We start from the raw sequence: 15,407 nt of genomic DNA, 5'->3' as shown, positions 1-15,407 counted from the left end.
GACCGAAACCGAAAGTTTCCGAAATTCCATTTTTCGCCCTTTACCAAATTTCGGTTTAATGACATTATTTATTAAAAAAAAAAGTGTTACAAAATTTCGGAATTTGGGTCCGAAATTTGGAACCAAATTACCAAATTTTGGTTTTTGGTGGGTCCGAAACGGTTACCGAAACCGAAATTTTAAACCTTGGGTGCATCTTTTCTAAAATATTCATGGTTTTGTTCTTTCAAAAATATTTTTACTGTTTATGGATCCTATCGCTGCAATGACGTCAGGCTCGGCTCATATGGTGTTATTGCTTTAACGTAGCGCATCCCCATATGTGGCATTTTCACGGGCTAGTGTGACATACATTATTTCAGAGAATTAGGTGTCACACGCAGAGCAGAGCACAGTGGCTGGGGGCCACATATTTGGATAATCTAAACCATTCAATTATTGTTCCTCAAAAGTCATCTCCATTGGATGATCACAACCCTCCAATTTATTTGGGGGAAAAAATAAAAAAAGCACAAAGAACCTCCACAAACGTAAGGATTAAGATCATCCTATGAAAAAGATTTTTGGAGCGTATATCTATGGCGGAGACCAACAAATACACGCTCAGCTACCATATAAAAACTCTCTTACGTTAATCAGGTCCACCACCTCGAGAAATGATACGTGTCGGCCGATATTGTATGTCTTTTTAGTAGAGTAAAATACTGTAGTCTCATCATTCTATTAGTCTTTAAAACCCTCAAATGAGAGTAGTTTTTAAGTAAGAACGGGGTTACAAGTTGCAAAAAAGATACAGTGGATGCCCAAAAGGTAAAGTGAACACCCAAAAGAAGACCTATCAGTGGAACTTCTTTTCTCTTAAAACCTAATCAAACATCTTATAATGCCACCCTTTCAACCTCTCTCTCTCTCTCCCTCTCTCTCTCTCTCTCTCAATATTAACATAGATAACAAATAAATTAAGAAAGACCTAGTCTTACAAAGTGTAATGGTATCATGAGATGCAACTATACAAACAAGCTAGTTAGATAGTCATGATTGGGCCTACCAGTTGCCAGCATAATATATAGCCTTGGTTTTAGTGGGTTCTACATTAGAGATGGAGAAGCCTAAACATTGGATACATTGAATGATTCAATTACATAATTGGTTGCCTCCAAATGAATTAGGAAACAAGCTAAACAATTATTCTCATTCAAATCCTCCAATCATATGTGGTTAATAATTCTTAGGCTATGGCCTCTACATTAGCATGCCCACAAAACGAATGGTATTGATGGTGAAATTTTATTAGAAAGTGCAGCCACGACCATGGCAGTCGCGGATGTAAGAAAGAACATACAAGAGAAGGCAAAGAAGTTTAAACAAATAGAAACTCCTCAGTGGGGGAGAAAGTCAAATATCTCTTTCACCCCTCTAGACACACCTTATCGAGCAAGACGATCTGCCTCTTTATTCGCCGACCTCCTAATGTGTTGAAAGGGAACCAAATGACCCTCTACCTGGTCTAAGATCTCATCAATGAGCGCTGAAAATTTCCGAGGGTGAGGAGATCGGCCTTCCAACCATTTAATGAAATTGAGAAAGTCACCCTCCACTACAAGATTGTCCATCTCTTTCTCTTTAATTTGATTCGTATATGTACTACAGTCTTTGACTTAATTATGGATCAATTGAAGGAGCACATACGTGCGTGGTACTCGGAAGCCCACTTATTTTTATAGAGAACTATTGAGCAGAGTGTAATGCCAAGATCAATGGTGACGATCAATCGTAAGATCTCACAGTAGAGCATCTATGTGCAATGAAGACCGTTGATCTTATAGAACATGAGATGAGCCAAATGATCATGGTCTCATGCCGAACGGACATCCCATGTGTAAAATAATGAACTACAAGAATCTAAGGTTTAATAGCTTAATTTCATGACATAAACCCTAAAAGAGGCTTGAAAGATCAAGGGCCTAGGATCATCTAATGAGGTGTTCTCGATGATGTTGGCTGGATTTGGATCACCGATCGCACCAACAGATCAGATTACAAAAAAGTAGCACAAGCAAGGCTCAGGGAGTGTATTTTAGGAACACGCCTAACACCCGGTCTTTTTAGCATTATCCATTTTATATTAGAGTCCGTAATGTGATTAATCTTCTTGGAGGTAAGATCAGCCTCTTTACCCACTCCAAGGGAAGGGTCGTCAGTCCTCCTTTGTGTGCAAAAACACAATTTTGGGGATAAATTTCTTCATTTCTAATGAAAGGCTGCGTACAAGTTATTTATAACAAAACCCTAATCTTGATAGCCCCCAGCTCTAATAGTCTTACACATCCCAAACAACTACAAAGCAAATCCTACAATTAATAAAATCTAAACTAATAAACTAATTTATGCCATCACTAGTGGGACCCCTATAAGCACGTAACAGATATTTCCACACCCCTTTTCATTGATCATAATCACATTCTTCCCTCATATTATAGCTATCCCTATCGAGCAAGGGAAAAGAGTGCTTTGAATCTTTGAGGGACGTCTTTCCCTGAGTGCGGGTATCGAGTATCGAATGCACCCACTCATCCAAAAGCTATTTCCCGTCTTAGTGTGTGATGTGTGGGCCGAAAAAAAAAAAAGATTCCGATTAGCGTCAATGAAGTCCCCTTAATCAGTGTCAAAAACCTTTGAAGAATAAAATAATTTGACGCCCTGCGTCATTTTTAAAAAAATTTCCTACTCTAATAATCGAGAAAGAAGAAAAGAAATGGAGATGCTTTTTATAGTGAAGGGGGTTCTTATCCGAGAAGGGGGAGGGACCATGGTGTAGAGTAAGAGAGGAACATATTCCGAATGTTTCCAAAGTGTCATGGGCGTCAAAATCCACCCATTAATCATTACTTCTTCCACTAAACAAGCTGATTTATGTAAAGATTAGTGAAAATGGGACCTAACAAAAAAAGATTAGTGAAAAAGAGAGGTTGGAGGGGGTGTGGTTCGACGGCTGGGGCCGAGCCGACAAATCCCGTTTGAACGGGAAACGTGGGGTTTTTGTATGGAATTAAAGTAACAGCTTTTCCTTTAACAAGGAGATCCATTTTATTTACACGTTCTAGACGTTGGTGGGTCACAATGCCCACAAATATAATTAGATTCTTGGGTTACAACAATGGCCGGGTTGGCTCTCTTGTCTCACTGAGTTGAATCAATGAGTCATTTAAGGCAACGTTTGGTTTGTGTGAAATTTTTTTGAGGAGGGTGAATTGTATGGGCCCCATCCCTTGCAGTATGTGAGTGGGGTTTGGGAAGTATCGAAATGCATGATTTGTAAGCTTAATTCAAATTTAATGTGGAAAATGAATTCTACAACCTGCCCTGATGTAGAAGGTAATTGAATCGAAGTTTGGATCTTACCCGGGCAATTGGGTTTCTAGGGACAATTATGGCCCCAATTCTTTAATAATGTGGAGAGATATCTCAATGCAGAGCTTCAAGTTCCAAGAATGTGTTGTTATTCTAAAACATTACTTAACGATCTCTTTGGATCTTTGGCGATGAAAATAAAGAAAAACTTGATTTTAACGAGATGGATCTGATGTACCTTTCACTTTCACCATGGCTTGTGCTTGAAGGTATGTAATCCGATAATCCTCGCAGCTTTTTCGAGCACGGCGAAGGCCCAAAAATGCCCCTTGATACTTCTCTTGCACACCAATAGGTCTAGTGTTGTGTGGCAAGAGGGACTAAGGGTCTCCTTTATAGGCAAAAGCTCTCATAAAACTTTCCTAAAGTACCCAAATTCATTTGGCAATTAAACCTTAATTAGGAAGTGCAATTAGAGTCATCTCTCCCTTCCCAAACATTTCTAAATTCAAGGGTTACCCTATGAACATGAAAGGTTACTAAATATGCAAGACCGCACTCAAATTAGTAAGCCTAAACATAACAATTCTTGTCTTTTAGGGATTCTATCAAGTTTAGAACCTCTAAACTTTTAGAAATTTTCCAACATATATCATATTCAGAGCTTATAATGAAAGCTAGAGTAAAGTTTTGGCAGTATAAGTGGTGATCCCAGGAACCTATTATGAATTTTTTTCCCTGACCTTTTCGGAGTAGCCTCGAATGTGGAAGCCTTTGTGAATGACTGTTTTGAGAGAGATTGAGAAGCGGTGACATAGAAAGTGATTTTCAGAATGATTTTTTTTATTGGAAAATGTATAGGGTGCTCTTCCTTATTACATCGATTGGAATCTCACAATATTGGGAAGCTGGGAATAGATAAAAGGGTTTGGATCTTAAATGCCTCTGGTCTCTTCGCCGTCAAATCATTCTATCTTCACTTGGCTTAATCTTCTCCTTCATCACGACTTTCCAAAGTTTGAAGCATCCCAGCACGCCCAAGAGTTAAAGCTTTCGGTTTGTAAGTGTTTCAAGGTAGGACCAGGCTATTAAACTCATTGGTGCCACAATCTTATTATTGATCATTGTACCCTATGCGTGGGTGCGGGATAGTCTATGTCCCATATGCAAATCTATTGCAGCTATGCGAGAGAGGTAGGGAGCAAGATACTGGTAGGGGTGCAACTCGGGTCGAGTTCAACCCGAAAAAAAAGTGGGGTCAGGTTGGGTTATCTTTGGGTCGGGTTTAGGTTCAGCTTGAGTTTTCCCAACCCAGGTTGGGTTCCGGTTGATGGCTTGGACAATCCGACTTAAGTGAAACCCGACATTTTTATCATTTTTTCCTTTTAGTAAGCTTAAATACTCGGGTTGGGTCGGTCGAGTCGGTTTGAACTCAGGTCGGGTTGGGTCGGGTTGAACCTCATCGAGTTGAAACTAGGGTCGGGTCGGGTTCGAGTTGAGTAAATGGTTCCTCAAGTCGGTTTAGGGTTGGCCTCAACCCAACCCGACCCGACCTGAGTTGCAACTCTAGATATTGGACCACTTTGAGATTTTGTAGGTTTTCCCAGATCACATGCCCGACCTTTTGGAAAGAAAGGAATGCACGGACATTTAAGAATGTGTTTAAGAGTGTCTTCCTACCTTTCTCAAGGATCATCACTCTAGTCGTCTCTTGGGCGAAAGTTCTCCCGAAATTCTTACTGTATTCAGCCATATATATCAAAAGGTGCTAGAAGGAGATCTGTAGTAGTAGGGAAGCTGAAGCCTTAGTCGCTTCTAGATGGTCCCCACATGATTCTGGATGGTTGAAGTTAAACTTTGATGGCTCTATCGTGGGAAACCCAGGGCCCTCGGGCATAGGTGGTGTTCTTAGAGAGAGAATTGCTCTACAAAGTGGGTTTTTTCAGGCCCGATAGGATTTGCAAACTCGAACGAAGAGGAAGCGAGGGCTATCCTTTAGGGTATAAGATTGTTGTCATATAGAGAGACGAACAACCTCATAGTGGAAGGCGATTCCCTGGATGTCATCAAATGGTTGGAAGGCTTATCTCCACATTCTTGGAGGTTTTCGAAGTTCCTTGGCGAGATCTTGGACTGGATAGAGGGTCATTTGATCCATTTTCATCATGTTAAAAGGTCGCCGAACAAAAAGGCGGATCGAGTTGCTTTAGAGTTTTTTTTATTATCCTCCTCTAACCTTAAGCAACTTAATTAGTCCAAAGAAGGTATAAGAGTACTTTTACTGAATTGAATAACAAGTTCTTTTTCTTTTTTCATTTTTTGTGTAGGTCCGTTGTCTTCTTTAATCTTGGGCGTACATTCTAAGGTATCTAGGTACATTAGAAAATATATGGTGGATAACGGTGTATGCACATGCAACACATTCATTTGTTGGGCCCACATAGTTTGGGTGATCCAAACCATTCATTTGTTGGGCCATGACGTAGATAAGGTGTGCCCAGGAAATCTTCTTCTTAGGATGATCCTAACGCTCCGATTTGTAGAGGCTTAAAATTGACAGCAAAATATGGACACCTCCAAAAAAAATCAAGATCAAATTAGAGGACGGATGTCAAGTTGAGGTCGGGTCGGGTTACCAAGGCCTCGACCCTAACCCAACCCGAAATAGAGGTCGGGTCGGGTTGGATTTTTTCAACCCTAAACGAACCCGACCAAACCCGAGGAAATGCCAATCCAACCCGAGCCAAAAACGGGTTGAACCCGAGACCCAAGTTGTACCCATACAAGAAGAGGGTGGCCCAGGGAAGAAAAAAGGGGTCAATATATCATTTTCCCCTAACTAAAGCCAACAAGAGAAAACAGTCTATCTCTTTGAACAGCGGACCCACCATCAACGCTTTTCTATTCATCGAGCCGTCAGGAAAAGGAATCAAGCCGGCGGAAAGTCGTAGTGCAGACTGTGCAGCGCGCTAATTTCCTTTTAAAGCGTGCGACAGCTACTGTGGGTCACAACAGCTCGGCTTCAACCACTAACTGGAAGCCGCGCCGAACATTAAAACAAAGGCAATGATGAATTCGCACCCACTGTAGGATAATTCATACCCCTCTAAAGGAGGATATGTGGCAGACTTTAACACTTTTTGACATTCAGTGGCGCGAATTATCCTACAGGGGGTGCGACCGTGCAAATTTATCATCACCCTAAAACAAATTGATTTCTTCTTTTTTTCCGGGTTTTAATTTCAGTTTTTTCCACGCAACCTCATCTCTCTGATGATTCGGCGACAGGTAGGGGGTTGATGCAGCCTCGAGAAGTTAAATAAGAAAGCGAGAGAGAGAGATTAAAGAATATTTGAAAGAGGGGGAAATTAATGAAGAAATTACGTTGCAGGAATTATTTGACTGTGATTTAGATCTGAACGTTTTAAAAAGAAGACATATATTTTTTGGGGAGTGATATTCCCCGCACCCCCCTGGTGGATATTCCCCCCCCCCCCCCCCCCCTCGCCCTATGAGCGAAGAAAAAGAGAGTGAAGTGATGATATATAAGAAGCAACAAGAAGTGAGAAAAGTAAGTTGGAGAAAGCTTCTTTCTCTTGCCAATGTAACTACAAGGCCCAGAGAGAACAAACCAGAAAGATTTCCATTTCCTTGGCAGAGTAACGAATTTCCCTTTTTCTCCAGATCTCGATTCTCCACCCAACCAAACAGCCTTACCAGAAGATGAGAAAAAGAGGAATTTAAAGTGTGGAAGAGAAAGAAAGTTATTTCCTTACGAAAGGGATTTTCCGTTACAAACACGTTTCGGCCGAGTTTCAGTGAGATTTTAGTATTAAAGGCTCTGCCAGTTTCGGAATGGAGTGTTCTTCTACACTTTCTGTCTGCATACTCTGTTCCACGCCGATTCCCTCTGTTTGATCTCTTATCCTCTAATTAAAGAAAAAGTAGAAAAGGTAAGGGAAGGATTTATGGAGATGCACGCATTTGTCTAAAAACAGGCCTCTGCTTAGTTGGATACTTACAACGAACAAGACTCCAAAAAAATCTCATTTTGAGCCATAAGGTAAAGAGGGTTTTGCTTTCTCCATCTTATTCTAGTCATTTTTCGCCTCTCTGGTACAAAAATTGTTGGATTCCTTCCCTTTTTCTTGATGTACTTTTAGATCTGAGTTTTCGCTTTCCTTAAGCTCTAATTTTTGTCTCATTTCCTGTCTGTTTTTATGTTGCAGGATTCCAACAGATTTTGATATTCGCCCCGTTATAAAAAAAAATCTCTGTTCTCTGAAAGATGTTGCCTCAAAAGCAAGCTGAGGAAGCTATTGTTTCGAGCTTTAATGAGACAGAAAATGAAGGAAAAGAAGAAGAGAATGAAGATCACTCCATGCTTAGTATGAAGAGTTTTCTATGGCATGGAGGATCTGTTTATGATGCCTGGTTTAGTTGTGCTTCAAATCAAGTAGGGGGTGATTTTATTTTTAGGAAGAAACCCTTTTTTTTTTATTGTTACTTAATCGATTATTCGAAAGCACCTACTAATTCTTTCTTTTTTTCTTTTTTCTTCTTTTCCTCTTTGCAGGTGGCTCAAGTGCTTTTAACTCTCCCGTACTCTTTTTCACAGCTTGGAATGCTTTCAGGCATATTGTTTCAGATTTTCTACGGTCTGATTGGGAGTTGGACTGCATATCTTATCAGTGTACTCTATATAGAGTACAGAAGCCGGAAGGAGAAAGAGAACGTTAGCTTCAAGAATCATGTCATTCAGGTAAAAACTAATTTCTACAGATACTAGAAAGGTTCATTTTCTGCTTCAATCTCTCATTTACAGACAAACCCATAAAAGCATTGGCTTGAAAAAACCATAACCAATACAAAAATCCCTAAAAAATCTCTGCTTCAGGAGCCACACTATTTACTTATTTAGCCGGTCTCAAAGATTATACATGAAAAAATCCCTAAAAATCTCTGCTTTATGAACCACACTATTCAGCTGTCTCAAAGATCTAACAAATTAGCTCACTTTTTCTGCAATTGTGATTTTTCCTTCCTCATTAAAATTTTATTAATAAGAACGAAAATGTTACAAGATGTGGACATAGAACCTTCCTTCTGACCCAATAACATACAGGAAGAGGAAACAAAAAACCCCTTAACCCCTTTAAAAAGAAACAAAAACAACATTTATTAACTGTGAAATTCCTTTCTTTTTGGATTGCAGTGGTTCGAAGTGCTCGATGGATTATTGGGACCTTATTGGAAAGCTCTTGGCCTAGCTTTCAATTGCACGTTCCTTCTCTTTGGGTCTGTAATTCAGCTCATAGCTTGCGCGAGGTAAATTTTAATAAAACTCAACTCAACTCAACTAAGCCTTTGTCCCTAATTAGTTGGGGTCGGCTAATGAATCCTTTAGAAAAATTTCGTGAAGAAGAAGGTGAAAGGATCTACCCGGTTCTATCCTATCCAAGATCATTTTCTTCTCACTGGAGCATCTAAAGGCTTTCGATATTCTTCTATGAAAAAGGTTTTGGTAAAATGAAAAGAAAATTGCCATTCTTCTTCTTTTTTCTGTTGGTTCTTCTAATTCATCATCTTTCTTTCTGTTATTTTTTTGCCGAGGTCAGCAATATCTATTACATAAACGATCGATTGGATAAGAGAACATGGACGTATATCTTCGGAGCCTGTTGTGCAACCACGGTTTTCATACCTTCCTTTCACAACTACCGAATTTGGTCTTTTCTAGGCCTTGGTATGACTACATATACAGCCTGGTACATGACGATCGCGGCCGCAATTCATGGCCAGGTATCAAAATCTAACTTTCTAACAGGATTTCTCTGTTTTATTACCCATTTCTTTTTAATTTCTCTTCTGATTTAAACCCTTTTTTTATTATTTCCCTTTCTAATGGATTTGATAGGTAGATGGTGTTACTCACTCTGCTCCCACAAAACTGGTACTGTATTTCACCGGAGCCACCAATATCCTCTACACTTTCGGCGGACACGCAGTTACTGTGTAAGTAAAAAATGGGAAATCCCTCCCTCCTTTTACTTGCTTCGTTTACAGTGCTTCTTCCCTCTGCAGCTTTTGTTGCCCATTTGGGTGGAAATTGGATTTCGATAAAACCAAAGATCTCACTCTGATTCTCTCACCATTACTTTTTGAAACATTACTGGACTTCACGCCCGGATAAAATCCAACTTCCTATGGAAATGATCTACATTGTGGGATAAACAAATGAAGGGTTTAGATCAAGTGGATTTAACCCCTACACAGCATATAATTTCTCTGTTTCTAATTACAGTTGGCATGGTTGACAAGGAGTAAAAAGTTATGAAACCCTGCTGACTCTGACGTTTCTATTTTACTCCTCAAAACCCATTTTCTAACTCAAATTTCTAAAAATCCCTTATCTCATTTATTTTATCATCAATTTATTACTATATTGTTAAAATAGACTCACCCGAGTTACGAATTCAATGAATCCGAGTCAGAACTGTGGGTTTATTTTTATAAGCAGAACTTAAACCGGTTTTAGCGGTTCTTCACGAAACATGAAACGGCCGTTTTTTGAGGCACTACTTTTGTCACACCTCCCAAAACACTACACTGTAACTTTATTTCGGTACTTTCCCACTACCACAAAACTTTGAATTTTTTTTATTCATCCCTCTCTGTTTGACTTTGATCTTTCGTAGTAAAAAAAAGAAAAAAGAAAAAGTCTCCACTCCGGTCGGGTTAATGTAAGAAAATAGGGTGTGAAAACGATGAAACTCTGGTTAATTTTGTGCAGTGAAATAATGCACGCAATGTGGAAGCCACAGAAATTCAAGTACATATACCTAGGGGCAACTCTGTATGTCTTCACGTTAACTTTACCGTCAGCCTCCGCCGTGTACTGGGCCTTCGGGGACGAGCTCCTCAACCACGCCAACGCATTCTCTCTCCTTCCCAGAAACGGTTTCCGTGATGCTGCCGTTATCCTCATGCTCATCCATCAGGTCTTTATCACTCTCTCTCTCTCTACTCTAACTAAATTCATCCTCTTTTTGTTCGATTTTATGAATTTTTCTCTGTCTCTTTTTTGTATGCTTTTCAGTTCATTACGTTCGGGTTTGCATGTACGCCTCTGTATTTCGTGTGGGAGAAAGTGATTGGACTTCATGACACAAAGAGCATTTGTCTAAGGGCTATTGCACGATTGCCTGTGGTTATTCCAATATGGTTTTTGGCTATTATTTTCCCTTTCTTTGGTCCCATTAATTCTGCCGTTGGAGCTCTTCTCGTTAGCTTTACTGTGTACATTATCCCCGCCATGGCTCATATGCTCACTTACAGGACGGCCTCTGCACGACAGGTAAGACTTAAGAGATGATTATGACCTTAATTCACCGAAATGTCCTTATATCAAAAAAATTAGCTTCAACTGTTAAAGAATAGTCATGAAATGGATGGTTGGGATCTATCAAAGGTGGGACCTACTGAAGCATGGATGTTCTCTAGTAGTGGGACAAGATGCCCCTATTTTTTACCCAATGCCACCCTTCTTGTAGTGTAAAACGGGTAGCCGTAAATCCCGTGAATACACTAAAGGGGGTCGCCCGAGGGAGAAAAGGGGGTGTGATTATATCACTTCCCTCTATTAGGCTGTGGTTGAATGTGGGCCCACCGTGTTGAGATATAATCTGGGCCACAGAATAATCATTAAACCATGGATAAATGGAGCATCTGGAGATCAATTCTAGTCAAAGGTGAGGATTGAGATCATGTTCGGTGGGGCCTCCACTTGTACCTCTTTTCGTCTGTTTGGTCTCCTACTGCTAATCTTATATTATCATGGGGGTAAAGGGGCGAATATATCACTTCCCTTCTCTTAATTTGGCAGATAATTTCAGCACTCCCTTGTTTTGATGCTGACACTCCATTCTAATAGACGTACGTATAACGGTATAAGTACCATGTTACGTACCTTAAATCCTCTTTTGGATTTTTTGACATTACGAAATCGAAGGGCATTTGCCTCAGATCAAGGTCCGGGCAAATGACAGGAACGCCCCTACTCTAGACCCAAATCCCAATTAAGACACTCATACAGTGCATATTAGGGCTTGAATATCTATTTATAATTTAAGGATACTTTGGTCATTTCATCAGCCAAGACCGAGTTACGGTGATGGTGACTTCCTACGCCCTGCGCGAAAACAAAAAATTGGATTTTGGGAATAGGGAGGGTTTACCACCGCACAGGTCCACGTGAGATGCACGTGACTGGGGGGGCTGCCCCACCCCCGCATTAAATGCGAGGGATTTGGAAATATTTCGGGACGTTGAGATGTTCCTTTCAGTTTGTTACGAATACTAAAAAAGTATTCGAGGACAGGAACAACTTGTAAGGAATACGAGAAGCAGCACGTTTTGATATTGGCACCCCATTTTTTTTCATTTAACTCGGTAGAGTTCTCACATGAGTTGACTCAAAATCGGTGCCATTACTCCTCAAGCTCAGTTTTAATACGTTTTATATGTGGGTTTGTTTTGCAGAACGCAACAGAGAAGCCTCCTTTCTTCCTCCCGAGTTGGACCGCTATGTACGTGATTAACTCATTCATTGTGGTATGGGTTCTTGTTGTTGGATTTGGGCTCGGTGGGTGGGCCAGCGTGACCAACTTTGTTAAGCAAGTAGATACATTCGGACTCTTCGCCAAGTGCTACCAGTGTCCCAAGACTCCACCACACCACTGAGTTGGGTCCGAGTCAACTTGAGTCGAATAATCCAACAGCTCAACATAAATCCATCTCTCTCTCTCTCTCTCTCTCTCTCTCTCTCTCTCTCTCTCTCTCTCATATTTTCTGTAATAATTTCCTATTATAGTTTGAGTGAAATCTATACCTTGCAATTGGGTCTTTGTGTGATCTCAGCATGATATGAAACGATTCATATTGGTGGGTCCCACCTTCAAACCACCATATATTGTGTAGAACTTTGCCCAATCTTTCAATTGTCAGTCACTAGCAAGCATCTCATATGGTTTGATCTCGTGGTATCATTCCTTGTTCTTTCTTATCGAGAAAAACAAACTTAAGCAGATACACACACTACTTGCAAAAGAGAGAGAAAACTGAGATACCCCTAATGCTTTAGGTAGAAAAAACTCCTATCAAATAATAGATATACCATATGAATACAAGATGTTGAACGGCTAGATGAGTAGCCTCAAATTGATATAAATTTGCCCCCCGTCCGAGGATCTAATCAAAAGTTATGGTTAAATAATATTTGTGCACTTGTATTGTACCTACAGCCTTTTGATCCTTAAGGGCCCGTTTGGATGCCTCCTATTTTGTATGTGGATTTGGAATTGAGTTTTGAGTACAAATTGAATAGACCCCGCAGCTCATGTAGATGGAGACAGGGAGGGATGGGGGTACTTCCTTCCTGTGGAGGGGAGAGGTTGAGTGTTACGTGCTTATTTGGGTCCCACCTTGGTTGAAATAAATCGGTTCAGATATTTGTTATTTTGATATTTGCTTTATAGTTATTTAGTTATTTAGGAGTCTTAGAGACTTGTACGCAGCCTTTCTTTATTCAATGAGAATTTTATCCCCAGAATAGTGTGTTTGTGCACAGAGGATGACGACCCTTCCCTCGAAGTGGGTCAAGAGGCTGATCTTCCCTCTAAGAAGATCAAATCCGTTACGAACCGATTTAGGTTCGTAACATTGAGGAGCAAAGAGGGTGAACGAAACTCCCAGATCTGTGGATTTCCAATTTCTTATTTCCACAACAAACTTAGGAATCTGATTTATTTTTTTCGCTGTAAGCTGCTGAATTAGAATCCAAGAATTTGATCCGATCCAAATTACAATGCAAAAAGGGCTGCAAATGTGAGAAATCCAAATAAAAATCTTCTCCGGATCCAAACGGGCCCTAAAGTTATTTCTAAAGGTCACATTCCTTCATATAATCATCAGACATGACATGATTCGCACTGCATAATCCTCTCCAGATTGAGAAGAATTCATCCCTAAATTAGTGTCCATCACTAGTTTAGTGTCCTTTGATACTTCCATAAGGATTAAAATAAGGCTTAAAATGTCATTTCTTTCGGCTTTTCTACTTAAAGTATCTTTTGATGCGAATGAAAGATGGTTTGAGTGTGATATTTTCCCTTGATACAAAATAGTAAATAGTCTGTTTGGATACCTCAAAACATCATTGCATATGACCTCATGTGCAAATTGTTCCAACTTTAATATGATTTGCAAATAATGGTTACAACTGTAGTATAAATTATACATGAGAGCAATTAGCTAGACGGTCGATCTTATCACCATATTTGCTTGGTGATCAGGATCGTTGATTTCATGGGCCATCGCAGGGAGACCCATTGGATCAAAAGCAGATCATGCAAATTGAAGCATTAAAATAAGGGACTAGTTGAAGAGAGGGTTAGGAAAGACTAGTTGAAGAGAGGGTGACAATATGATCTGACAAATATTAACATCCTAAGAGGGACTAGTTGAAGAGAGGGTGAGGAAAGACTGAAAACAAGGAAAAAAAACTCTATTCAAAATAAAATTTATTTTCTTTATTTTTAGCCACTTCTCAACCTCTTCTTCTCCCATCCTCCTTACCCACTATCCCCCCAATTGAAAAATTCATATTCCATGGAAAACAAATTTCATAGTTGAGAAACATAGCCTTAAGGAATGTCTTTTCTCATGAATCATCCGGTAAGAGAGGGAACAAAGGATATAGGATGGACTTATGATTGTTTTTCTTAGCGAAAACAATGGCGTGTAAAAGGATTTTCTCAATGATATAGTTGCTTTATTGCTTCTTTTATAAGGGGTCGTTTGGATATGCGGATTTTAGAATCCAGGTTTTCAGTTTGAAAACAGTGTAAAAGAGGGTTATGATCAAGTTGCTGTATGATGTCCTGACAGCGTTTCTTGGATTTTAAGTGAGAAATTCAGGTTTTAAAAATCTCTACTGCATCCTGAGATTTCTAAAACCTGGAAATATGGGAGGATCTGCTACTCTCTTGCTGACAGAAAGGAGGGCGAGAAGGCTTCTTCTCTTGTCTCGTAGCTACAATTTTGAAGAAATCTCGGATTCTAAAATCCGTGTGTCCAAACGGCCCCTTAAATGATTAAATTAAAAATCATATATGAATATGAGGACTTGTTTTGATGGGATCCAAAGAGGCCCTGACTCTTTTCTTTGATTCACCAACATAATTACCTAATTTCCCTTTGACTTACAGACCACTCGTCTTATTTTCAACTTCCGCTCAGTTGTCACTCTATGAATTGTGACATAGTAGACATGTGATTTTCTCACCTAACTTCTATGTGATATGAGCTAAATATGAGATTCTTCTTCTAATGCTATGAACGGGATTAGGATAAAGATAACTTTATTACAAACATCATATCTTAACCAAGAATAAATCATTCCTAGCCATTACGTGTGCATCATTAACTTAAAGCCAAAGAAAGTTTGATGGATCGATCGTGATAGTAGATTAAAAACCCTTTGTTACAAAGCAACATTGAAAATCATAATTTCTAGCAACGTTTACTAATCATCGGAGAGCGATGAAGACTTGACGTCTACAAAATCATGTAATTCAATTAAAAATAAAGTAAGGGAAGTGATAAATCGACTCCCCAAATTGATAAATCGACTCCCCATGTGTCTTTCTCTCTCCTCTAGGTTAGAGCGAGAAAGAGGAGAGAGATAGACACATGGGGAGTCGATTAATCCATTTCGGGAGTCGATTTATCACTGCCCTAGAGTAATTTTTAAAATATTATTAGTGAGAGGGGGATTGGTGCTAATATGGGATCATAGTCATGATCCTTCAAAAGAAAAACTATTTAAATGAGAACATGTGAAAAGTATTCATGAAGGAGTCAAAATTCCTTTTCTTTATTATACGAGTAATAAGTGAAGCCACTGGCCAGTCTGGCCATGCCCATTTGAGTGTTTACACTGGGTACTACAACGTATGATAGGAGACTCTCAAATCACGAGCTGTGGGCCTTTTAAT

General features: G+C 39.7%; 1 protein-coding gene across 1 annotated transcript; it reads left to right on the top strand.

The window, feature by feature from the left end:
• Window positions 1-6,945: 6,945 nt before the first annotated feature.
• LOC143879922 (auxin transporter-like protein 2) lies at window positions 6,946-12,332 on the top strand. Its single transcript, XM_077382617.1, has 9 exons — window positions 6,946-7,414; window positions 7,581-7,807; window positions 7,928-8,113; window positions 8,567-8,679; window positions 8,970-9,153; window positions 9,269-9,366; window positions 10,145-10,352; window positions 10,451-10,708; window positions 11,893-12,332. Exons 2-9 carry the CDS (start codon window positions 7,640-7,642, stop codon window positions 12,091-12,093), a joined length of 1,416 nt encoding a protein of 471 aa, XP_077238732.1. The 5' UTR covers window positions 6,946-7,414; window positions 7,581-7,639; the 3' UTR covers window positions 12,094-12,332.
• Window positions 12,333-15,407: the final 3,075 nt, after the last annotated feature.

The sequence above is a fragment of the Tasmannia lanceolata genome, unplaced genomic scaffold, assembly GCF_043159265.1.
Source record: "Tasmannia lanceolata isolate RefF3 unplaced genomic scaffold, GAP_Taslan_0.1 ptg000006l, whole genome shotgun sequence".
Lineage (NCBI taxonomy): Eukaryota > Viridiplantae > Streptophyta > Magnoliopsida > Canellales > Winteraceae > Tasmannia > Tasmannia lanceolata.
This window is presented reverse-complemented; position numbering and strand designations above follow the sequence as displayed.

Excerpts from the sequence above, each read along its gene's own strand:
- LOC143879922 (XM_077382617.1), top strand. The coding sequence starts at position 7,640 with ATGTTGCCTCAAAAGCAAGCTGAGGAAGCTATTGTTTCGAGCTTTAAT. Across the intron at positions 7,808-7,927 it reads TTAGTTGTGCTTCAAATCAA|GTGGCTCAAGTGCTTTTAAC; the intron begins GTAGGGGGTGAT and ends TCCTCTTTGCAG. Across the intron at positions 9,154-9,268 it reads CGGCCGCAATTCATGGCCAG|GTAGATGGTGTTACTCACTC; the intron begins GTATCAAAATCT and ends TGGATTTGATAG.